Genomic DNA, 25,957 nt, shown 5'->3' with positions numbered 1-25,957 from the left:
CTGTGACATATTATAACGCACTTGTCGGCGATCGTCGGCGCGAATGGGCACTCGAGCAGTCGGCTGTACACCGAAGGAATAGATGGACGGGCTGATTGACTGACTGTCAATTCGTCGGCGAGGGCCCGGGGTGACGATCGATCGTTGCTTAGTGAAATTATCGACTTGCATTTGCTCACCTTGAATTAGGCTTACCTTGACACACCTGCGAAATGCAGATACATCCGTCCATCGTTCTTTTTTTGCTCGCGGTGTTCTCTACATGCTGTTTGGCCATCAATCAGACCGTGTTCGTGAATACCACTAAAACGAAATTCAAAATACTTGGTGTTTTCGGGCATCTTGGCAAGAGTCACTTCGACGTATTCAAGCCGCTTCTGGAGGAATTGGCTCGAAGAGGCCACGAGCTCACTGTGATCTCGTATTTTCCTAGACCCGACAATGCCAAGGCGAAAGAGCCGCTGCCCAATTATAAGGATATCAGTTTGGTGGATTCCAAGGTCGGCGTCTTCGTGAACGTTGTGGATTTTAAACAGATCAGTCACCCGTGGTACCGTCCTCTGATGGATCTCTACCTCTTGAGATCCATGGCAGATCAGGCGTGCGGTAGCGGTCTGCGGATTCCGGCCATCAAAGAGTTCCTTCAAACCGACGAAAAGTTCGACGTGATCCTCACCGAGAACTTCAACACTGATTGCTTTTTGGGTTTTGTTCATCGATTTAAAGCACCTTACATGGCCCTGTCGTCGCATCAAGCCATGCCGTGGCCCAACGACGACATGGGCAACACGGACGATCCTAGCTACATCCCGATGATAGTACTTGGCTTCACTAGACCTCTGGCTTTCTTCAATCGAATGCAAAATGCACTGTGGCTGTTAGTGTATAAAGTGGCCTACGAGTATTGGTTCCGATCGATCGATCAAGTCGTCGCCAACGAGGTCTTCGGCCCGGATCTTCCTAAGCTGAAAGAACTCGCTCAGCAGTCGCAGGCGTTGCTGCTGAACACCCACAGTAGCATTCACGGCAGCAGACCTCATTTGCCGAACGTAGTGGAAATCGGTGGGCTTCACATTCCGTCCAAGATCAACCCGCTGCCGAAAGACATAGCCGAATTCCTTGACAATGCTCATGAGGGAGTGCTATATTTCAGTTTGGGCTCCATGATCAAGATGTCTACGATGCCACCAGATAAGCTGGATGCAATATTAAAGGTAATTGGCTCAATACCGCGGAAAGTGATTTGGAAATGGGAGGCTGACGAGCTACCGCGGAAGCTGGACAACGTTATGGCCAGGAAATGGCTGCCCCAGTTCGACGTGATAAGTAAATAAAAAAAAAAAAAAAAAAAAAAAACAAATATTCCTTTCTTTTTTTCATAGAATAACACGTGCTCAAAACGGAGTCGTTGTATTAGACATTGATTAGACTCTGAATTAGCTCGATCATCGCAAAAACACGAGATTAATCATTGACTGCTACGTTGGGATAATAAATTTAAGGTCATTCTCTTCTCAAGATTTTAATAATTTCACGCAGAAATCCTTTTTCTTTTATCTGTCATATGATGCGATGTTATTTATTGAATTTAAATTAGCGATTATATATATTTGTGATAAATGGGAATATAAAGCGCAAAACTGAACGTTATAAAATGACGATAAACGAAGTATAATAATCTGTAGGACGTTTCAAAGTGAAGTGTGCGTGTTATATTATATCATTCACATCCATGTGATGATTGCTAGATTTTGCTTGTAATGCATAACATGACGCATAGACTACGTATATAGCATGTTTCACGTTAGTGTGGCAAGTTTCACATACGCGTAGCATAAAAACATCAAATGCGATAACAGTGAGAGTTAAGTCAAGATTCATAAAAGATTATAACATATGCTATACGAAAAAGGATACTTTTAACTTATTGCAAATTGTTTTAAGTATTGTTATTTATTTTTTTTGCATCTTGTGCAAAAGCACATGCAAGCACAGCGCACGAATCTTACGGTTTGATATGTAAAGATAAATGCGTAGTCTTGAAAGAAAACCTAGAAACTCGTTATGTTAATATTCATGCGCGCGAGTATTCACACAGAAATAATCAGGTGTCGGACGTTTCAAAGTGCAGAAGTGTGCGTGTTACATTATTCACATAATAATAATTATATTTTGCTTGTATGATTTTGCTTGGGAACAGAAATTATAAATTCGCATCAGATTTATAATGTTTATTGTCTCAGTAGCTCAGAAGGAATAGTGACTTCTTATCTATAAAAGTCTTAATATTTATACTTAACTGCGTTGATTATACAACGACAAGATCGCAGCTTTAGAAAGATACGTGGCAATCTTGTTGGCATATTCATCGCGAATGATTAATATCGAGCAGAAAAAATGGTTGCACGAAATATTCTCATTAAATACAACTTCTTTACTCACATCTTTTGTATATTTACACGAACAAATCGAGTTTTAATCTAAAGTGGCATATGAGTCTGTCAAGAATATAAATATGAAACAATATAAGTATGTTATAACAAAAATAACGGTATAAAATAATATCAACATATTTGGTTTTATCTCGTTACTAATGTTGTTACTAATAGAGGAAGCCAGCGAAAACGGAGATAATAAATACGAGTAGCATGCAAGGAGTCTTTTTGCCGGACGGCAATTACGATCGTAATTATAATTTACGCAATAATTTTTACCTATGCAATTTAGATGCGCGGTCACGCTGGAGATGACCCGTCGATCGCGTGACAAATTTGCGGCGTCGATTATTGCGGTCGCAGGATAATTCTGCTTCGCGACAGCCGTTTCCGCGAGTAGCGATCGCGCTTTTATAGCGCCGGGCCGAGCCAGCCCATGCAACGGCGCGCGCGCGGATTTGCAATGGTAATGCCTTGCTCTAAAAATTTCACCAGGTCGTTTTAGACACCGTTTGACATATTTTATTGCCTCCGCATCGCGCGCGCGCGCTCAATGATCGACGGCTGCACCTGCGCGCGCGACGCCCGTTTTTATTTTTACATTTTTACCCCTATATTTTTTTCGCCGTTTTTGCCTTTTTATCTCGTTTTTCGCGGTTAAACTGTATACCATCGGCGTAACGCGTGTTTTCGTTTCGTTCGTACCCTCCTTCCGCGGTCTCGCTCTCTCTGTTCTCTCTGTTAATAATAATATCCCCTCTTCTCCCCTCCCCCCTTACCATCGGCCGGCTTTGCGCGTTTTCGTGACACAAAATTCAACGCTAATAGGAGTTTATTGATTACCGCGGTTACCCCTTTGTATTTGATAACCGGTTTTGGGTAATCTTTTCTTTGATCTATATGCTGTTCCAGTTAATGCTTTGCTAAAAATGTCACCGTTGATTAATATTCGGCAGACTAATTATTTTTCATAAATATTTACTTTCTAAAATCAACTAATGATATCATTATTACATTATCAGTTTCGCGATATTTAATTGCACACACGGATATTCACGGATACATGTATATATATAATCATGTTTTTTCTCAACTTGTCAGCAGAATATTTATGATTTTATTTACAAGGATATAAACTTCTCTCTCCATTTATATAACGATCAAAGATCGAACGCCACTTCTCATTGAATTATTACGCTGGATTTTTGTTAGACCGCGTAACACAATCGCCATTCGTAATTCTATATGCTGAATCGGATCGCCTTACAGCCCATAAGCGTAGTCCTGTCGACGATAGTATCGCTCTACTATTATGCGAAACGTAGGCTCGCGTATATTCTAATGTAACAATACTATGCGATCGCAATTGCAGCCGCGCGCTGCAGTAATAGCTCTCTGAGAATAGTATTCTTTAACGGGAAAAAGAGTCGACTTTAATCGACTTACATGCAAGAACGTCAAAGCCTCTCTCCTATTCTTACATTTCTTCTTTGAGATAAGTATAATATAAATAATAGTAGAGGAAAAAATCGGGGAATTAAGGTAATTATATAATTGATTATATGTATAATTATATATTATAATATAATATATCATAAAAATGTATTATATTATAATTAATCATAATCAGAAAATTAGCAACGTCAGCGTAATATGATTATAAACAAATCTGTTAATTTGCCTGAAAAGTATTGCAATCGATTTGTGTTAAATTAATTCAAGTAATTTTCAAGAATATTTCTGTTGTTTATATTGCATCATAACTAGATTTATTTTGCGATTATAAAATGTCAAAAAATGAAATGTCAGATTCTTGAAATATACTTTTATAAATTCCACATTAGTGAATACGAGAAAAATTTATAACAACGCGAACATTATATATATATGCATTTTTTGAAAGCAATTTAATAAATTCGTAATGGAATATCGATATTGCCGGTGTCATAATAATATATAAGTAATTATGATATTGGAATAATATAAAATTGAAATACTATAAAATAATTCCAATGAATGTAATCGGGATATATTAAAGTTATAATTACTAATGTGCTATAGGATTTTTGTACTGTATTTGGTACTAAAAATTATATTTAATTTACCTATATACATATTTTTTGTCTCTCTCTCTCTCTCTCTTTCTTTTCACCTCTTCGTTTTTATTTAATATATTATTATAAAAGAATGTTGAATTATATTATAAGTATAGTAATAGACAAATATAATAGATAATGATAATAATAGATAAAAGAAATTATTTGAAATTTTCGACAGTCATACAAAATATATTCAGGTTACTTGAGATTGTATAGAAAAGACTTTGACTATAGGTATAACATGGACTGCTAGCAGCAACTTCAGACTGGTAATTAACTCATAATGCATTATTTATCCTTGTTGTTTACTGAATGTAAACAATTGTTTACATTCAGTAAACAACAAGGATAAATAACAATTGTTTACATTCAGTAAACAACAAGGATAAATAATGCATTATGAGTTAATTACCAGTCTGAAGTTGCTGCTAGCAGTCCATGTTACATAATCAAAGAGAAAAGACTAGAAATCTAGGCATGACATACAAATCGTTAAAAATTCCCACAAGAGGAACAACGAATCCGTATTGTTATTATTTCCATAGAATGCATCTCGGACATTCGACTCGTCGACGTCTATCGGCTAATAACCGCGAGAAATTGGAATACTTTCGGCAAGAGCTGGGATTCCTAGCCAGCGCGCGCGGTTAAACTAATCGCGCTGAATTGCGGCGAAATCGGTCCGCGTGCGCAAAACATCGAAAGCGGCTTTTGAATCCCCGAAACCCGGGGTAACTACGGTATTCAGTCCGGGCTACGCGGGGTTGAGCGTCAAATAGTTTTGAACGGTCAAACCGGAAAACGGCTCCGGCATATTTGAGGAGGTTTCGGTGCTTCTGAAAACGATTCACGTCAATCTGGCGAATAGCGATACACAGACGAATGTCGAGTTAATTGGCAAAGTCGACATTGAAGAGGAATACCTTCTACTTTTAAATTTTTATCAAGAGGAAGAAGAGAGAGAAAGAGATATCGCCGCGTGTACGTTTTGTATTACATAGTAAAATTAAATAATTAATGCTGAATGACGTAATTCTCCTTATACATAGGTTATTCAATAAGAAAAATACAGCATGCAGAAGATAATTCATAATTCAGTCATATTTATTTATGGATTTATTGAAGAGCATCAGACTTGCAATCCAATTTTAATTAATTTTTATAACAGTATATTCGATTAATTGTTATGTATAGGTACTCTCAAAATATAAAAGTCAAATTTTTTTATTAATGTATTGTTTGAAAAGATAATCAATGTAATCGCACATGTTTCCATTGCACTCGATGAAGACAAGTGTTTTGTTACTATGACCGGTATTCATAGTCGGTTCTTATATTTAAGACCGTCTTAAGTACAATCTTAAAACGTCATGAATCAATCACAGAGCCGTATTAGCATCTTAAGACATTACTTAAGACGGTCTTGAAATAAGTACCGACTATGAATACCGGCCTATATCTATTTATATTACTCTCTAAATCTGAATCAGTGTGAATAGTACTGCTGAATCAGTGAATAGTCACTGATTCAGATTTAAAGAAATATTTATTAATTAAAATTAAAGGTCAAATTGCAAAATCGAATTGCAGAGCAAGTAATTACTTTGTCTTTAATATAATCTGTTATTTATTTATATTGATTTAAAAGTTGCTATAACGATGCAAATTTTATTAATTGGACCAATAGAACATATCCCATACAAATAAGAGCACGTATTGCAATTTAATTTAGAGTATTTACGTATAAGCTTTCAACGTAAAGTAATGATATAACATCTGATACAAAAAGATATCTACAAAAATAAAAAACTTATCAGATAAAGTTAATTGAAAGATTATCACAAGATGATGTCTCTTGTTACGTCTAACCGTTAATCTATAAAAAGAAAAAACTTATCAGTATAAAGTTAATCAAAACATTATCACAAGATAATGTCTCTTGTCATGTCTAACTGTCAATAAGTTTTTAACTCTCGTTTGTTCCCATTCGCTCCAATAAGGAACTCCAACTTTTTGCCGACTCATTTTCAGCTAGTCTTCTTCAACTGGCGATCACCTTTCGGCGACCGTCGTGTAAATTTATTCGCCTGGTAACGTGTCTCGAATACTTCGACAGTTTTAGTGCTCGGATCATTTGCCTGAACGGACAGTGCGCCTACTACGAGTCCCTCAGGGATGGTAAGAAAGGGTGCGAAAGCCGATGTAGAACGAAGCAGAAGGCGAGGAGACTGCCGCGAGAATTTTCGCGTAAGCAGTTTTGCAGCTCGGCCTCTGTCGAGTGAAACGACTTTAATTAGGCAACTCGCTAACGACCCGACGGCAACATAAATCACCGTTAAATCTCCCCGGCTACGCCAAGAACCCTCGTCCTCATCGTTCCGATCTCTCTCTTTCTCTCTTTCTTGCAAGCGCGCGTTTGCTATAGCGTCACTCCGCTTCGAGTTACGTCGGCCAGCGAATAACTTCTTTAGAATCACTATAGACAATAACCCGAATTTCTTTTTCTAAATAAAAAAAACTTGCTGCCGTTATTCTTTGACATTTTCTAATATTATATTAATTAAATTTTTAATTCTGTAGCGTGTTAACTGTGTTAGCTAACAAGAGGTGATAATTTGAAATTTTTATTTAGAGACCAGAAGTTTTGCTATTCGTAATGGTAACAGTCGAAACTCTGTAAATAGTGGAAGCAATGAACTTAATGTTCTTGCGATGATGAATCGTGATTCTCAGATTAGTCTACGATAGATTAAACGTCAGTCTGGGAAAGCCATCAGTGTATCACGAATTCTCAGTCGTCACTTTCATTCATATCACATCAATCTCTACCAAGAATTACACAGCATGGATTTCGTAAACTGTGTTAGGTTCTGTAAATGAGTTCAAGAACAATTACAAATTAGTGCAAACTTCGCTTTTTCGATATTATTCACTGGTGACGTTATTTTTACTTATTCTGGAAATGTTAATTTACATAATATGCAAATTAAGTATTGGTATCAATCGAGAATCCATACTAGTTATAATAAATTTAATATCAAAGACGATAGCGCCAGTGATTAACGTGTGGTGTGGAATCAATAAATAGAGATCGAGCTGTATTTTATTGATGGAACTCTTACTGCGAAAAAACATAAAAATTTTTTACAGAATGCGTTATAAGATTTATCAGAAAATATACTAAGCATTCGTCAGGCAATATGGTTCTGCACAATAAACGCTCAGCGCACTATATGCTCGAGAAGTGAGAAACATTCCTGATGAAATTTTTCCAAATCAGTGGACAGAACGCGGCGAGACAGTTTTCTAGCCAGCTCACTCTTCACATTTAACCTTCGATTTTTTCTTGTAAGGAAACACCGACAAGAGAGTTTTGTGTAAGAAACACCAACTACATCGCAATTAAGATATGATATAACGGATCGCTGCAACATGTGCTGAAATATATACCGAAACGTTACGCGTAACTCATTGTCAGATGGTTCGCAAATTACAAAACTATATCGCTGTGTGTTTTAAGCACTTATTATCAATTAAATATATATGCATCAAATTATTTGAATTACTTAATCATATCTTTGTGTGTTGCTATTATTTTTTAAAAATAATTTTTAATGTGTAACACAATGTCGCTCGTACTCAGTATTTAGCTCAAATACCTCGGACAGATGGAGCTTAGATAATTTGGTTGTAAAATTGACATTCAAAAGAAATCTTTCTCTTTAACGGAGCAGAAGTTTATTAGATTAAGAAATTTTTTCTCTCTCCTCACCTTTACATACCTTTATGCTATTTGTATCTCGCTTCGTACGTTCTATAAAATTACATCTCCGCAATATATTCCCCGAGATGAAAAATGAGCTTACCTTTATTAAGCCCCAGAATTACAACTGCGAAACTCATATGTGCTTTCGGATTAACGACTAGATTATTTTTCTCGCTCTCATTTCTTCTTATTTCCCTTTCTCTGTGCCAGCCATCCTTTATTTCCACTTTATCCCCGTACGTTCCGTTAATTTGCCATCAGTCGATGGAAAGCATCCTCTCGTATCTCTCTTATTTTCAACCTGAAAATTCGCGAACCAAGGGAACACCAAAAAAGATTCGCAATCGCGATCCCCCCCGTATATATTATACGATTTCTAATCTTATCGTCGGTGTTTTTCTTCTCGCGAATGCGTTCTACATCCACATCGTCGAAAGTTGCTCGTATATCCCGGGGCAAACTTGGAACGAGCTCGGGCAGGATCGCTCATCGCGTCTTCGATTTCGATGCGATGCGTATTTCCGTACACGTTCGAGCGTAAACAGTGATTTCGCCAACGGAGAGGAGATATCGCCGTCTCCTTACCGAGCTTCCGCGCGTATACTTTGCAAATATTCGATACGGATGGATTCAAGGAAAGCAGAGAAACTCCTGCTGGAAAGGAGGGAAAAGATTGATAAGTGAAGAGAATCGTTCTGAATTTTTTTTCCGCACATCGAGAAATCGGCCGTTGCCATATACGCGACATTTGCGACGAATATCGCGGCCCGCAGAGAGAATCCGCGCGTTCGTTATTAATCGCGTTCGCACAGGTGTATTTAATAACGTAATATTGTTGACATGATTCGTCATACTTACGAATATCGATGTGAAATTTCTCGACAAAACAATCTCACGCTTTTGAAATTCATATCGTTACGCGCCACCTTGCTATTATAATCATGCCATAATATATCCCTTAATATAATCTAACTTGTCATATGCGTATATCATATTTTGATATTATTATAATTATGTGTAATAACCACTTCTTGTTAATAGTTCTACTACACTATGCCGACTTATATATGTAACAATATTATAATAATGTAATAACAGTCTTCTCTGAATTTCCTCTTTTCTCCCGTTTATACTTACAGCCGGGCGCCCCCGACGTAAGTATTTCAAATAATCTCGCTGAAACTATGTCGCAAGTTGGTCAGACGCTACGATCGATCACTTTAATTTTATTATCTTCCTTCGTGACTGCTCTACCTTGATCTCCTCTTCCTTCCACCCCGCTCCCGCCTGATGCTCGAAGCTACTTCCGTACTTTCCGTGTTCTTTTCTCTTCTCCCTTTTTTTTTCACGTATCCTTCGAGATCGTGCCCGTAATTTCTTTTTTCAATCTTTTATGCAACACTATAAAGTTAGGTGTATTACATCCGGGGAGCTACAAATTCTTGGACGAGAAGAATCACCTCTTACTTCCGCCTTAATTGCAATATCGATCGCGTTAAAAAGTATGTACCTTCTTTTTATGAATACGTAAGTTCTTTCCTCATCTTGTAGAACGTAAAACATTATCAAATTTTTCAAAATGGTTTTAAAAGGTCGTTAAATAAAGATACATCAATGTAACACGCCGTAATTGTGATATTTCTCAATAAATGTTCCTTTGTTTTCTCTTATCGGTGCCGATAACAAGGTTATCAGCTCCCCTTTCGGGAGCATCGTTTGATCCCCTGTTAATGTTATCTTTAACCGCACGTCATACGGTGGCGAATAACATTTATTCGCGCGCATCGCGACGCACGGAGGATTTTATATCGCCCGTGATTTACCACGTGGCGGCGGAAATCTCGAAGTGCGGAACTCACGGTGGAAGAGATCTCTCCCTCTCCAATTTTTCGTCACCAGCGCATTTCTCTCTCTCTCTCTCTCTCTCTCTCTCTCTCTCTCTCTCTCTCTCTCTCTCTCTCTCTCTCTTTCACGCCGATCGCAAAAATTCCACGCCGATAGATATCCCTTGTCACGTATTGACGTGCGCCGGGAGATGATACGGAGGATGCATCGAGAGCGCGAAACCTCGAGATGCGGCGGCACTTTTGTCGTCAAAATAAGAAGCACATCCTCTCGATACGGTGCGTGCATGGATATATTCGTGCACGCGTACACGTTGTGCGGATGTAATGTAAACCCCCGCAAATATCCGCGTATATATCCGTGGATCCTATCCCTGTCTTCTCCCTCCAGCACCGTCGATAGGGGCGAACGTTGGCGGTAATGGAATTTGACATTAAGATCGACGCCGGAGATGCGCCGTCGGGCTCTTATACGAGAAGAACGAATACAGACAACCGCAAAGGAGGACGAACGACTTTTATCGCGGTGAATATTGGCGATCGTAAAAAATTCCACGCAAATATGTTCAATATTGACTGACAGATAACGCACATGCGTGAATTTATACAGAAGAAAGAAGCAAGACACAAAAAGGAGACGATATGGCGTCTAATTATGATATTAGTCACGTCGGTAGAAATTTTTTACTTTGTTCTAATACAGGAGTTTTGATGGGACCGTTCATAAATCATAATTGAAAAAAATCTCATACTATAATATCGGCGAATGCTAATTAAGCTTACCGGGAGCTCGGCGGGAAGCGTTGCTTCTTTTGCATTATTAATGGAGAGCTGCATTAGCATTAATAATAAATAAAATGTAATTTTAGCGTATACCGTACATCAAACATTTGAAAAAATTGTATTAGCAAGTGTTTTCATATCTATATATGGCGTGTATAGATCGCCCAAATATTTTTGAGTAATAAATCTTGAGTAAATTATAAAAATGAATCTGTAAATTAATGTTTGATAAAAAAAATTATGCGCATTCTTTCTTTTTACACATTGTAAACTTTTTTACCATACTTATATATTATAATGGCGGAAAGAGATAGGTGTAAATTTCTCACGTGCATATTCGATGATAATTTGTGAGATATATATATACAGCGAATCGGCCAAGGAATATCCTTTGCCCGCCTCGACACCTCGGATGTTCGAGCCTCGACTATTATTGGCGCAATACGCGGTTGTTAATGAATTAAACTCGTAATTTGCGTCACAATCAATTACGAATTACCGCGTCGAATCCGTAATTTGCCCGTTAATTGCATTGTAAATTATAGATTCTTCGTTATAAGCGCGCATGTACTGTGCAAGCGCAAATGTATGCGTAATTAATCAATTAAGTGCCGCCGCACGCGTGCACGCGGAAGATTAGGTGCTCTTGGCAATTCCATTTTGGAGCCGGATGAGTCATTTATAACGGCTCGTTACTCGTTACCTGCGTACACGAGCCTCTCTCTGACCCTGACATTTTTAGTGCAAATTGCGATTTGAATATTTGCAGCGCGCGGCCGCGCTACCGGCTTTGTAAATTAAACCCTGTTGTTTGCAACGGGAGTTGTCGAAAAAGCTACAACTTCATGGAATACTAACAATATCACTATTGAACGAAACAATGATTCAATTGATTCTAGGCAATAAACAAAATAAATTGATTTGTCTCTCTTTTATTTACCTTAACTTTTATTTTCGAAAAATTGTATTTAGCGAGATAATATTTCTAACCTTGCAAAAATTTTTCATAGCTGATTTGTCTATAGCTATCCCTTGGTATTTTAAATTGTTAATCGATTCCATTATTGTCAGTTGTAGTTATTGTTTTACTATATTTTCAGATCACCCGAACGTTAAGTGTTACTTTGGTCACGGAGGACTTCTCGGTATCTCGGAGGGGGTCTACGCGGGTTTACCGATGATCTTATTGCCGATGTTCGGTGATCAGTTCCACAATGCTGCTGCCGTGAAGACCAGAGGTGCCGCGGTGGTGATTGAATACAATAATTTAAATGAACAGACATTGAGACACGCTCTGGACGAAGCTTTCAACAATACCAGGTATGTATTATAGGTATCTTAATTCTTTTTGTTTTAATTCTAAAGTGAGAAACTTGTTTTCTACCTTTCTTTAATATATTTATTTATATTTCTTTGGAGGAATATCTCTTTGCGAGACACAAAAAGAGATTCATGTTGTTAACATCCGTTTCACAATCGGGTTTTTTTATCGGTGACAAAAATGGAGAATGAAATCGCATGGATTAACGAATTAAATTTTCAGTGATCGTTTTATTAGGGAACGCGGATCTGAAATCGACTTTTTTCCCCGGTGCAGACGCGTCGGCGGACTGTCTAGAGTTTCGCCGACGCATTTCCAGTGTAGAATTATCTATTACAGTAAGCTTACCGTGCCGCCGATATATCGGTCGCGTTAAAATTTCTCGCTCGCGAGATGTCACGGCGAGGATGGTGGCACAAAGACGGAAAAGGATCGCGGCGAAAAAAGGAGAATCGCATAATCTATCCGGATATTCGCTCCGTTGAATATCTCACGAGCCGTCCGGACGCACCGGATATCCGGCAAGTGCATCGTCGTTGCAGCGAGGCGCCTCGTTAATCCGTAGCGCGGCTCACTGGCGTTCCCAACTCCCTTCTAGCCCCCTACCCCTTTTCCATCCCTCTTCCGTCAGAGCTTTCAACATCCCCTATAATCCCATCCCTTTCTTTTCCTTCGACGCGGCATACCGCTGTCTCTCTCGTTCTCCGAGAAAGTAGACAGTGTTGTGTTGGGGAAGAGGGGAGGGTAGAGGAAGCTGTCGAGCAGGGCACGGCGCGGGCGTATTCAGCACTCTTCTCATAGTCCTCCGGCAGGCAATTTTTTTTTCTCTCTTTCGACACGCCGTCGCTCTCTTCGTCGCAAATTCGAGGCACGAATCGCGGAAAGAGCGGACGTGTTCCCAGGATAATTCTCCAGTCCCCTTTTAATTCCCTCGCCTTCGTCCCGATCGACGGACGCGCGGGATCGAGCGAGCGGACAAGCGAGTGAGTACATCTGGCGCGCGTATCCAGCACGGGAAAATCACATGGGAAATTTCGCAAGCATTAAATGTTTCACGGGGGGTATACCGAATCAACGGCACGCCGCGCCGTCGATGACGACGTGGAGGCGTGCCGAAATGAAATTTTACATTATTCAACGTTGTCCTTTCTCTTCCTCCCCTCTTTCACTTTCTCTTCTGGCCAAGTACGGTTAACTTTTGTTAACCGCACGCGCGTTACCAAGCCAACCGCGAGCTATATAACCCTACATGGTATGCTCATGGTGCCGAACGCGTGGAGGATCGCGGCGGGAAACGAAGGGGTCGACGTCCCCTTGGGATAAAGCGAAGAAATTGTATCTTCGTTTATTTGACGTAACCGGCTTCTTCAGAATTCTTACGATAGTTACATTTTACTTTCTATGTAAGATTTCCCAGAAGAGCTAACGCTTAAATTAAAATTTTAAAAGGGTGAAATTTATACCGATAAATTAAATGTGATCAAAGCGCGAGTACTTTTGAGCTATAAGTAACCACAGAGAAACCTAGTTAAAACAAATAAGGTACTTTTTCTTCGCCAGTGAGTAATACAATTAAACAACTCTAAACTTAGTTAATTTAGAGCTGTGTGATAATAAAAAATATTAAAAATAAAAGATTATATATGTATATATAGAGAGAGATTATATATATGCATATATATATGCAAACTCGAAATTAACCGGGTTTCTCTGTGGTTGCTTATAGCGTCAAAGTGTTTGCGCTTTAATATATTAATTTAAAAAAGAAACGAACATTTTTATTTAATTGCCAGTCTCGTTTAATGGATATTTTCATGCATGAGATTTCACGCTGCTTTATTTCATTTTCATATCTCACCCAACATTTCTAAATGTAAACGCGTAATATTCCGCTCGAGCGACACATTCTGCTAAATATGCCACAACGCACCTACAAAATCGGATGCGGCAAAAAAATTTATGCAATTTTAAAACCTAGGTGTGACTATGGCTGTATTTTCCGCCGTAAAAATTTTCATCCGTTGCGCGTCTATTACTACGTTTACGCGAGCGTTACTTCTGTAGTAACTTACGATAATTCCTTCGCGTAAACGGGATTTTGTAGTAACTTGCGATAATTTACTCCGCGTAAACGAGTAATATATCGTAAGTTACTACAAAAGTAACGCTCGCGTAAACGTAGTATATGTGCGTGACTCTAATAACGCCGGTTGGTATCATCGTAATCGCCGCCTAACATCGGCTTCTTTCGAGGTCTCGACTTGTGGTAGCGCGCGTGTGCGGCTTCTGTTTTTTCTTCTTCAAAGTGAGATTTGCATTCGCCGAGCGCGCTGAAGAATGACAGCGTTATAATTATGGTGCATGCAGAGTGTTTAAGGCGATGTTAACTCAAGCGATAACAATGAGAGGCTTCAAGAACCCACGCTTTGAAAGTTACCGTATTTTTCTTCTTGTGCTATACTACAAAAAAACATGGAAAAGCTATTGTCGTCCAAAATTTTGTACATATGTAAAATAATTATACAACTCATTTGATATTTCCAATTTAATAGAAATTACGTTTGTCGGCCGGCTTCACACAGGAATGCTAAATATGCGTTAAAGAGGGAGATATAACTTAAAGAGACTCCTAAACTTAACTCTAACGGAAACTTTGCTCTAACAAAAACTCAAGTCTGGTTGTACTTCGATTGACGAAGCCAAGTTATTCGCGGTCTTGTGCCGCGAGCATTCTCTTTTGTCTTCGAGATCCCGCTGTGTGATTAAATATGAGGAGAGCCAGATCGCGCGTAATCCATATGCATGTCCATCTATTAATTGCGCAGGACACAGACGTCAGTTATGTAGAGCGAAGTATAATTGTAGAAAATTACGGAACTATAATAATAAGCATGACTTGTCCGCACGATTACCATTTCCGGTATCTCGGCTCGCCAGTAGCAATCGTTTTTCACGATACTCTTGCGAATTGCCGTAAAACCGTTATGAAATATGACACGCTTAATTTGACGAAACGAAGCGGCGCTGATGCGTATTATCGTGCAAAAATTTGCGAGTCGCTAATTACCGCGGAAATGACCAGTAACCATGAGTTTATAAGGAGATTACTTTCTTTCATCCCCTCGTAATCCGTTTATACAGAAATTAATCACTTCTCTTCTTCCTTAATAATCAACTAATTTTATTACATCGGACAAATTTATCAAGATTGTGAACTTTCTTATCGTAAATTACGAACTGCGATACTAAACAGAGCCACGATGACATCGACACCACCGTTTTATACGTACAATTTGAAATGCGCAAATATTTAATAACAATTACCATCGCGGTAATAAAGCGCGACTAATGCGCCATACGTTGACAAGAATAAATACGCTGCAATTCAATCATTTTTCATGCGACACCAGATCGACGGTGTGGCGTGTCCGTATGCACGCGCGGACAATCCCAGCCGAGCGCGATAAAGCCGGCTTAATAAATCAGAGCGGATATGAAACTGTTGCGCCCGACTGCTCGTTTTCGCGTCGTACGACACTCCTTAACGTCAGTGTAATCACGATGTCGTCGGATTTACGAGCCGGCGCCTTGGACCTCTAGCTAAGGATCCCGCTAGAGCTGAGGCGATATACGTGCGATTCCAGTTTCATTATAATACCATTCGCAGACATGAATTTATACACGGACGCCCGGTGCGTTCAGTCTCCGGAAGATGATCCTCTGAGTTATAATCCTTCGCCTCTTGTATTTCTCCGTACGGATTTCTTAAGATAAAAGGAAGAAGATTTGAATAAAATATATCCCCCGTGGAGGAACGGTGATGCGAAATAAACACAAAAAAAAATGTAAAAAAATGCTAATTAGAACATAAAATTCGTTAACTTAATTATATTAAAAAAATTGCGTTTTATTATACAGAGTTGCATTCAATCGGCTATCTTGAATCCAGCATTTTTTAATTTAGCAAACGTCTAAACTAGACTTAATTATGTAATTGTAGCTGGAAAATCTATATATATAAATTCCTTCGCGCATATAAACTATTTCTTTCTCATTCAATTGTTAAAAAAATAGTTTAATCTCGTTTTTTATTAAAAAATATGACATTTGTATTTGGGCTCAAGAGAGAACAATAATATGGATTGCCTTTCTAATCTAAACCGTGGAGCGATTCTAACCGGATATGTGTTTCAATATTCCACATACCGACAATGCGAGTAGGTATGATTATTGAAATGGATCAAATGGTGCGTCATGCCATTGTTCGCACTATGGCGAGTTCGCATTGTTTTAGAAAATACGGTGCGATTATTCGAATACGATATTATATGAGCGGAGAGAATATCGAATTATCGAACAGTTTGAAAGCGCCGCTAACATCGTTTCGCCGATGATGTCATACAGGTCGTACGGATCCATAACGCGTTAATTACTTCATATTGCGGATTTACCTGCATAGAGCGACTGAAACTGCGATATGCATACAAAGCCGCCTTTTTGTAGCGCTAATAAAAAATAATGTTGTGTGTGAGTTTTTAAATAAAAAATAATTTTGTATAAATGAGTGCGTCAGATGAGTAACTCGAACAAAGACGGGACGTCATTGTTTTACGCGATGCCTAAATCATAATGTGAAATACATGATGAAACAAATATGAGGGAGGATATGACTGATTGAAAATATAGATCGTCCCGTGAAAAGCCGGGGATTGATTTTAACATTACAATTTTGCGTTACAATGATGTTCGCTTCGCGTGGCGGCTAAAATAATAGAGCGCGTGCAGTCCCGATAATGAAAGGAATTAATTAACGTAGAACGTTCGGCAAAAAGTAAATGATCGGTGGGAGAGCGTAATTCACGGATTGAAATATTTACATTTTTCGCCAACTTACAAAATAGTTCGTCAAACCGATGTAACAACGAGCGGGTAAATCGACAGAGAGCGATTTTCTTTCAATTTGTTTAAATATGCGGGCAATTTGTGGGAGGGAGATCGAGATTAATTAGACGCCGGCAGAAATCGTAACATTCATGACGTTGCGATCAATACAGTCCCTCTGCTGACATGTGCGCGGAATTTACCGTGGAATAATTTGAAGGTAGATCTTTTAAAAAATTAAAACGCGTCTTTTTTATACAAAGACACATTTATCTTTTCATATGCACATATAAAAATTCGCCGCAAAAGGATCCGCGAGCAAAATAAAACACGAGAAGTGGAATCTGCGATATATATTCGGTATACCAAAGTTCATCGCCGTCAGACATTTAAAAAAATCCCTCTCAGGTCACAGAGATAAAAATAAGGAATAAGGATTGTAAACTGCAGCGCAGAGGGACTCATTCTGCAGAAATAAATTAACGATATCGAGTGTATCCAATTATTTCGTCTGACCATCCCCTTGGCCATCGGGTTGTTACGCGACGCCGCACTTTCTCGTTTTCCGCGGGGTAACTCTTCTCTTTTTTTTCTCCTCCCCAGCTTCTTCGTCCACCTTCGTCGACCCATTACATCCCTTACAGGCTAGCAGGTGCGCCGAAGCACTCATAGGACCCGCACAGTTCTCGTTTCTGCCTTTAAGAAAAAGAGCCCCCTTTCCTCTCTCCCTCGCTCTTTCTTTCTCGTTCTCTCGCTCGCTTCCGCAAAGAATAAGAGTCCCTAGCACATTTTGCCTCTCGAATAAATCCGGCCGGAAAAGCCGTGGGTGAGCAACGGTAAAAATGTGGCGCGCGGGAGAGAGGGGGAGGGCGGCAGAGAAAAAAAGAGAATTGGGGAATGGCGGTTCGTCGGAGGTGGAACTGGGAAAAGGTTACTCGCTCGCGGGAAAGAGTAAGGACAAGAACAACATGGCAATAAAGTAGACAAGGTGAGGTCGGTAACGCGGCATAGGGGAAATGGAGCGCGGGAGAAATGTTTGAGAGGGAGGAAAGGGGGCGGTGGGGGCCGGGGTGGGTAAACGGGGCGGGGGAGTTAGAGATGTCGGGCTAACTCGACGACGGAACCGCACTACGTTATCCCTCAGCCGTAACCGAAGAAGAAGCGCAGAGCGAGCGCAGAGAAGTCAGAAGGATGAGAGGGAAGGTGGACAGAGGAGAAAGGAAAGGGTGGAGAGAGGAGCGAAGGGTGGTGCCTTACCTCCTTACAAACTGCCGAAACTTTGACTACCGTCGCTCTTATGTGCCAGCTTGCGCCCGTAAGTACATACTACCCTCTTGGCTTTTGCGGTGTGCGTACGTGTGTCGATGTACCGTATACGTGCGTGCGTGTTAGATTAGATGAGCGAGCTTGATGTATAAGTGCGAGGGTGAGCATGTACCTGTGCGCGCGCGCCACCCGGTACAGTGCGCTTAAGTAACGCCTGCGAGTTATCGCGCGAGCTCTACCCCTCTCGTGAATGGGGGTAGTTTGAAGTCGAATTTGATTATGGGTTCAAAGTACTTTCGTACTTCGTGGTAGAAGGAGAAGCGGTGGAGAGAACAGTGGAGAGAGCAAGAAGAACGAGAGAGTGACGTTAAGGCACTGATCTCGTATCTCGCGATACACCCCGTTCAACCCCCTCGTACGTTGTAGTTGTACTGGGTTAGGCAAGTCGCCACCCGCGCGTCGAAACTCGTTTTTTCCAATGGCAAATTATGAGTTAGCGGTAGAGCCTGAGCGAGAAAAATTATTGCGATTTTACATTCGCCCCATCCCCCTGTCTGGGATTGAATAAAATTACGTTCGTGCGCTGATTATGTTCGGAATGTTGCCCCATTTGGAGAGTTAGGCCGAATCTGAAATTCAAATAGGACTCGAGAAGGGGAAAGTTTCCAGAACGGTCTCCGATTGTTTGGAAATTTGGTAAATCTTGCTGAAATGAAGAAAAATCCAAGAAGGATTTTTGTCTCTCTCTCTCTCTCTCTCTCTCTCTCTCTCTCTCTCGACCTGACTTCGATCGTTCTCTAATTTAGTACATAAGCTTTTTTCTGATAGAGCAGCGTGCTTTCAAAAAAGATTCTCAGTGTGAATCTAACATTAACCTGGCTTGATCTACTTTCAATCGTTCTCACATTTAATATTTTATTTAATATTTTATTTAGTTTATTTTTAAAAAGAAAAGAAGTATGTTATCTCCATATAAGAAATTATTGTATAAAATTTACACGAAATTTAATTTTAGAACAATAATTTTAACCAATTGGCAGAATTAAAATATCTCGGTGATATTTGTGATTTATATTAGTTTTGCTGAATAACTATTTTAATCTTCACACAATAAAAAAACTCTTTTTAGATCTCTTTTCAGTGAATGAGGAATCTATACCAAGTTTCAAAACAATCGAAAGCAATTTAGCTTTTCGCAGGAAAATAATGAATTTGCAAATCTTCTTCAAGATTCTTCGCGATAGCCCGAGCGAGAATTTTTCACAACTTTACTCAACGTCGTTTGTATTCAAGATCGTTCAAGAATGTCACTTGGCAAACTAGGTTGTGAATTCGCGGATCTTCTTCGCGAGTCCAGAGAGAGGGAGAGTCGCATGTCAACACAAACATTATACATCACTAGCGCTGTACCAGCGAGCTGTAAGCCCAAGTTTGGCTTGCAAGCGCAATCACGCGCAGTGATCTTCGGGGATTGAACAGCCACTTCGCGTCCCCCGTATTTTCGGGGACCAGCAAAAGCCGGGGGAATGGGGACGCAAAGGGCAAAGAAGTACCTCGGAGTTATATGGCGCTGGCACGGGTCACGGCTCTTTCGAGAAGTCGTAAAACGTACTCGGGACCGTATTACTGTAATACGATCTTGAGATCGTGCTGATTATATTTATCACTTGTAGAAACGCGCGGACGTTATCTTCGAAGGTCTCGTAGTAACGTTGATACTCCGGCAACTGCCTTTTGATCAGTCTAGGATTCTCGCGTGTGCCGCATATAAAGCATCCCGTAATCTTAGACGAATAGCGATAGCATCTGGATATACATATAATCCAACCCCTTTTGAATTGATATTAGATGTAGCTAATGAATTTCACGAATGTTGAATTAATACATTTCTAAATTATACCTCGATCGGGATATATATCACTTTTAGATATATTTTTGATTATACATTGAATTTTGTTTGTACGTCATTAAAAGTACCTTTGAAATTTCTTTACTTATTGTTAGAATATTTAAAATTTTAATATTTTGGACATATTTTTCCCGATAAGTAATTTACTAAAAATGGTGCTTTCCACGGGAAAAACAGGTGGATGGACATCGAGAAGCTGGAAATGCTTATTCGTGTTTCAGGCACATAAATCATGTACGCGCGATACAAATCACCTGTTTACGCGCGTGACGCAATCGTTTGTGAACACGAAAGCGCGCGCGCGCGCTAAAATCCAGCTTATCTAGTTACTTTCATGCTTGATGAATATATCGAGTTAGAATATTGACAACTGCCTAATAGCAAATAATAAGCATTGATTCTACAAAATATTAATATTGTAAAGAATATAAAATAAAAAAGTTATAATATATTCAATATTATATAAGACTAATTTTTCGTTAATATAATGATGTCAGCAAAATATCACATATCGATGTTGCATCGACATTCCAACATTACAAAAATAATATTAAAAATTGGTACCATAAAAAAAATAAGCGCCGTGTATTATTACGCTATCCAAACGGTGTCGTCCGTAATGGTCGAAAGGGATCGAAAGTTGAAACACGCGTATCGCATCGATGCCGCACCGATACCCCGATACGATCGGAAGCGAGCGTGCCTACTTGCCGGGTCGGCAGAGGCAAAGCTCGTAAATCAACACCGAGCGGCAATTAAGGCGGCGCGCGGAAACGAAAGAGGAAGAGAGAGGGGGGGAGAAGGCAAAGAGGGTTAGAGAGGGAGAGCAGCGCTTTCGAATCGCTCGACAATTTTACATTACTCATGCATGTAACGTTGTTGCGTTCGACAATTGGGACGACTCACGCGACGTTAAAACGACGTGCTCGCAACACGAGCGTGTTTAACGGCAGAAAGAGAGAAAGAGAGAAAGAGAGTGAGAGAAAGAGAGAGGGGGGGATTCCGCATCGCTCATTATTTCACTCGTAATGGCCCAGGACTGACAATTCTTTTCGTTCTCGTGTCTGAATCGCCATCGTGATCCTCCCTCGGGTGGTGTTCCTTCTTTTTTTTAAACAGTAGCATCGATGAAGTCGAGACACGGAACAACGCGTTTTCGGACAAATGTCAGAGAAATGTCGCGTGTAGATAAACGACGACGCGCGTAGATAACGCGCCACAAAAATGAGGGTTGCAAATATGACAATTATACAATTTCGATCATAATATAATACATTCGGTATAATAATCCGTTATATTATATTATTATTAAAATACGTGTATTATTGCAGATTATATTGCTAGTCGGATTTAATCGATATAGCTGTCAATGTCTGATTATTATGACAGTTACATCACTAATTTTCCTATTATTCTAAATAATTTCCTCGTTAAAACATCGCTAATTCATCAGACTCATTAAAATTATGCAATTACATATATCTTACAATGAGGCCACAAATTATCGCGTGAGAACTGATACATCTGATGTGTGTGTCAAATGTACAGACGTGCTATCTTGTTACATGCAGGCGGTAATGCATTTAACGTATTGATCGCCTCTTTTATCGTATTCAAGTCTGACAATAAAATCCGACTATAGGTACACATCGTCTACGTAAGAACGAATAAATTTGAACGATTCAACGACGATCGCAGAGACACGTCGACCGACAATCTCGCATTACTAATGCTGCGTCGTTCGCTCGGTGTCCCCCATTATTTTACGCAATATGTTTATTTTTGCTGGCCGCCGTTGTCGGCCGATTTGTATTCACGTCTGTTTCGCGAATTTGTTGGAATATCGAATGCTCACTCGATCGTGTGTATCCGTAATTATATCGGTCCGCCAGCAGTAGCGGCGAAGAGGCAACATTGGCGATGCGATGCTGCATTGTTTAAATAATTTTATATTACAAGTACATGCTATGCCGACGCGCAATAATAGATACACACGTACACATGCGAGTCCGACGCGATGCGGAATTTCCGAAGAGAGAGGCGGCGGACACCTGCGTTTCGTGTACTTTGTTATTTAATCCTAAATGCATTTCGCATTATTGTTGCGAGTTAAATGTTGTTTAATCGCCTGCCCCTAAATTTGGCAAAGTTTACAAACATAAGCCTAAAATTATGTTAAAAAAGAATACGAAACGAGATATCAATAAAACCTGGAAGCACGCAGAATAAATTTTGGAAGGAGCAAAAAACAGGTTGGCGAGAATGGGGACGCCGCGTGCACAAAGATCTTTTTCCACTAAAATTGCGAATACATATTTATGTAAAATCGCTTGACCGAGAAAAACAGTTTTGAGAATGTTTTATAAGAATTTTTTGTTTCAAACAATCTACATAATTTTGTATCTTTTTACACATTCACCGCTATATATCGATCACTGAGGACCGACACTGATTTTTTTAATTTACGTTTTGTAACATCAGCGACTATCAAATAAATATCAATATCATGCATCATATTTTTGTGCAACTCAATACTGTAAATTCAACACTCTAAATAGTCTAAAAATTAAGTATTTTATTATTCTTTTCAATATAAAATAATTTAATCCGGCGTGAATGGAAAATCAGCTATAAAATACGCTTGGCGGTGAACGTGTCAAATGAATTCATTAGGTACTTTTATTGTGCTGAATTAAGGTTGCGAACAAAGTCTTCACAGTCGACACGCATTTTAGAAATTCATAGCCATGCTGCCGTCCTTTCAGACGCGTTTGCAAATTGCGCATACACATCGTGTATATACAGTTGCGTATAAATGCATCCACCACGTCGCGGAGTGCCGGTGTGTAACACGAAACCGTGGTTAACGTCCCACGTTCAATATTGATGCGTTGGCAGTGCACGGCGGTCGGTTGGCGTCTCGCGCACTCGCGGATAATTTGTAAATGCAAAAAGAAGCACAACACGGCCAGCGGAAGCACTCCCCGCCGGGGGTATAGCCAGAAGGTGAATGCGTTTTATATGCGATGTTAAATTTCACGCGACGGTTCTACGTGCTCACCGACCTGTTCCGCTCCCCCGTCCTTTCTCTTGTCCGCCATCCTATCCTCTTCTGCCCCCGGCAAAAAGTATATTCTTTCACTCGTTAACTCGCGGTGAAAAAAAATTCGTTTTGCGATTTTCGGTCGGTCGATATAGTTACGCGAGTTTATCTCGTCGGCGTGATGAATTAACACCCCCTTCCTCTCTTCCCTCCCTCAGGTTTTATCTAATGACACCCCCCGAAGCAACGTTTCAGAACGACCGTCGACAGGCGCGGCCCCGAGCGGAAGGGAGCGTCGGGCGCGCCCAAAATTGATGGTTAATTCAAAACCACCGCGGGGGCTGCAACTGAATTTGACCGAGGCAAATAGCGAAGCACGAGCGGCACGGGTGACACAGACGGCGGATCAGGGCTGGCGCGCTGGAAAAGGGATGCGCTGGGGGGAGGGGGGTAGGTTACGCACACGGGGGATAGACGTGGCGCGGCGGTGCATCAGGTTGATTCGCGGGCTGCAGCTGTAAACACGAATAATGGAGAGTACCGATCGGTAAATTGTGTGCCTCGGGTCCGCCGAGGGTGGTTGCGCGAGCGGCGGCCGTCCTCTCCCCGCCGTCCACTGTCCGCGCGCGCCATTCTGCCCCTTTATCCTCCCTTTATCCCTTGTCCTAGCAAAATTTTTTTTCCCGCGGTCCTAACAATCGCGACGCATCTCACGGCGATTGTTACGCACAGGTGTTTGCTCGCCGGCGCGGCCGGCCAACGCGATACGCACTTTTGCCAGACACGCGCCTATCGGGAGCACCCGAAATCGTCATCCCGATTTAAACGAGCAATCTGGTTTGATCGATCGACCCGGTATTTTCGACCGCGGTGTATCCGAATACCCGGACTGTCCTCCGCGAATTAGACATGAATGAAAATGGATATTCGCTTTCTATGAGAGTTACAATCGTTCTTTTAACGCGCGCGCGTCATTCTGGCTGCACATCTATATCCGAGTGGAACACGCGATAAAAAGAGCAAATAAAAGAGATAGAAAGATAGTTTTTTTTGTGCAATGGATATAGGAAAGAGTGCGTACGATCAAGTATATATTTCATCAAGATATCTCTTTCTGCTTTTTCAGTTACCGTGAGAACGCCCAGAGGCTTTCGAAGGCTTACCGTGATCGAGCTGCCACACCGTTGGAGACGGCGATATGGTGGACGGAATACATCGCCCGGGGCAACGGCAGATTTTACCACCGCAGCGAGGGCGCGGATCTACCCTGGTACCAGAGTCGTCTCGTCGACGTCGCGCTTGTTTTGATTATCGTCTCCGCGGCGTTCATCTACATCCTCTTCTGGTTGATCAAGCTGTTGCTGTCGTTACTCGGCGCCGTCAAAGGAACGCCTGGAAGTCAGGCCGGGGAGAGGAGTAAGAAGAAGGACTGATGATGACAGACGCCGACGTCTCGCCGTGGAGCATCGCGTCTGAAAAAAAGCGATCTCGAGGTAGAAGATAGCAGAGAACGTGGTCCTTCGTATAAGTGTCGACGCTCGTATTACGAACGAATTTCAAGCGGTGGAGAGCCGGAGTAATCGGCCAACGGAAGTAAATTCGGTAAATTACGTGAAAAATTTATTCGGAAATTTTTTTCAAGTCTCTCACGTGCAGATTGTTTGTCATTAAATCTCTTCATACTTCTTCAGCGACGCCGGACTCGAATATCGCGCGTCGCGAGTGGATTTTTATGTCTTTTCGATATTTCTACGTAAAGTTAGTCAGGAAGTACTTATATTACAGCTCGCGTATGTCGGCTGGTTTTAGCTTAATTGTTATCGGCGATTTCTTTTCCGGGAGGTGCGGACCTTAAAACTGGCGTGAGGGCCAAGTCGTTTAATCCCTGGATAGTTTGCAGTATTTTATGGTATCCAAGTATAACCGTTAACACTGGAACTCGTCCAAACAACGCGCAGATGGTGTAAAACTTATAGTTTGCTAGTTTCCGTTTTTTTCTTACTTTTTCCCGTTTTACGGAAAAGACGACGAAACTATTCTTCATGTTCCGTCGACTCGCGTCGCATAAAGCGTTTGTTCCTTTATTTCTTCGTTCCTGCATGTAATCGAAGTTAAAATTCATTATCGCGAGGTGCAACATGGCCGCACACACATACGTACACACAAGGGGAATTCGTACCTTACATCAAATACCTATTTTTATATACTTGGAGAAATATACATAATTTTCATATTTTGCGAATATTTTAATATAAATTCTACCAGATTTAACAAATGTTTGTTACAACCTGTAACTGGATATCTGAACTATATATTTATTATGTGCGATTAGATCTATAAAGATTATGTATATTATCTTCAAAATGTTTGCTTGTTTTGATTAGAATTATTCAGGCGGTAACACAAATTCTCAAAATATTTCCGAACTGATTTACTTCCAACGGCGAAAGAGATGTAATAAATTTTTAATGATTAAATAATAATTTATCTTTTTTATTGTTCTTTTCTTATTCCTCTTATCAATTTTGAAAAAGATTTAGGAAAAATTATAAACATTGAAGAGATACATCGAAGAGAGGAAGAGAAGCAGAAAACAATGGATGGAGAAAG

General features: G+C 40.3%; 2 protein-coding genes across 8 annotated transcripts in view; one reads left to right on the top strand and one right to left on the bottom strand.

Annotated features, from left to right (window-relative positions):
• The window catches only part of LOC143903865 (uncharacterized), a 49,909-nt gene that overhangs the window by 6,876 nt on the left and 17,076 nt on the right, over nucleotides 1–25,957 (bottom strand). Inside the window, exon 1 of one of the 6 annotated variants that reach the window (XR_013258812.1) lies at nucleotides 2,715–2,899. The exons of the other annotated variants lie outside the window; for them this stretch is intronic. The gene's annotated coding sequence lies outside the window, so the exon portion shown is untranslated. Of the gene's footprint in view, nucleotides 1–2,714; nucleotides 2,900–25,957 lie in introns of those variants that run through there. 6 annotated transcript variants of the gene reach the window in all.
• LOC143903857 (UDP-glycosyltransferase UGT5) lies at nucleotides 57–25,840 on the top strand. Of its 2 annotated transcripts, none has more exons than XM_077417856.1 (3): nucleotides 57–1,326; nucleotides 12,028–12,247; nucleotides 17,733–17,793. In XM_077417856.1, exons 1-3 carry the CDS (start codon nucleotides 213–215, stop codon nucleotides 17,776–17,778), a joined length of 1,380 nt encoding a protein of 459 aa, XP_077273982.1. In that variant the 5' UTR covers nucleotides 57–212; the 3' UTR covers nucleotides 17,779–17,793. The 2 variants fall into 2 exon arrangements, with proteins under 2 accessions (XP_077273982.1, XP_077273981.1); XM_077417855.1 differs by lacking the exon at nucleotides 17,733–17,793 and adding an exon at nucleotides 24,474–25,840 and having other exon boundaries at nucleotides 60–1,326.

The sequence above is a fragment of the Temnothorax americanus genome, unplaced genomic scaffold (genome assembly GCF_048541705.1).
Source record: "Temnothorax americanus isolate GAGA-0224 unplaced genomic scaffold, ASM4854170v1 Scaffold5, whole genome shotgun sequence".
Lineage (NCBI taxonomy): Eukaryota > Metazoa > Arthropoda > Insecta > Hymenoptera > Formicidae > Temnothorax > Temnothorax americanus.
Note: the sequence above shows the minus strand (reverse complement) of the source record. Positions and strands in the feature narration are given on the sequence as shown.

What these genes read in the sequence shown, in the direction of transcription:
- LOC143903857 (XM_077417855.1), top strand. Translation starts at nt 213, where the DNA reads ATGCAGATACATCCGTCCATCGTTCTTTTTTTGCTCGCGGTGTTCTCT. An exon ending in GCCCCAGTTCGACGTGATAA is followed by an intron (nt 1,327 to 12,027) that starts GTAAATAAAAAA and finishes CTATATTTTCAG; the next exon opens with ATCACCCGAACGTTAAGTGT. An exon ending in GAAGCTTTCAACAATACCAG is followed by an intron (nt 12,248 to 24,473) that starts GTATGTATTATA and finishes CTGCTTTTTCAG; the next exon opens with TTACCGTGAGAACGCCCAGA.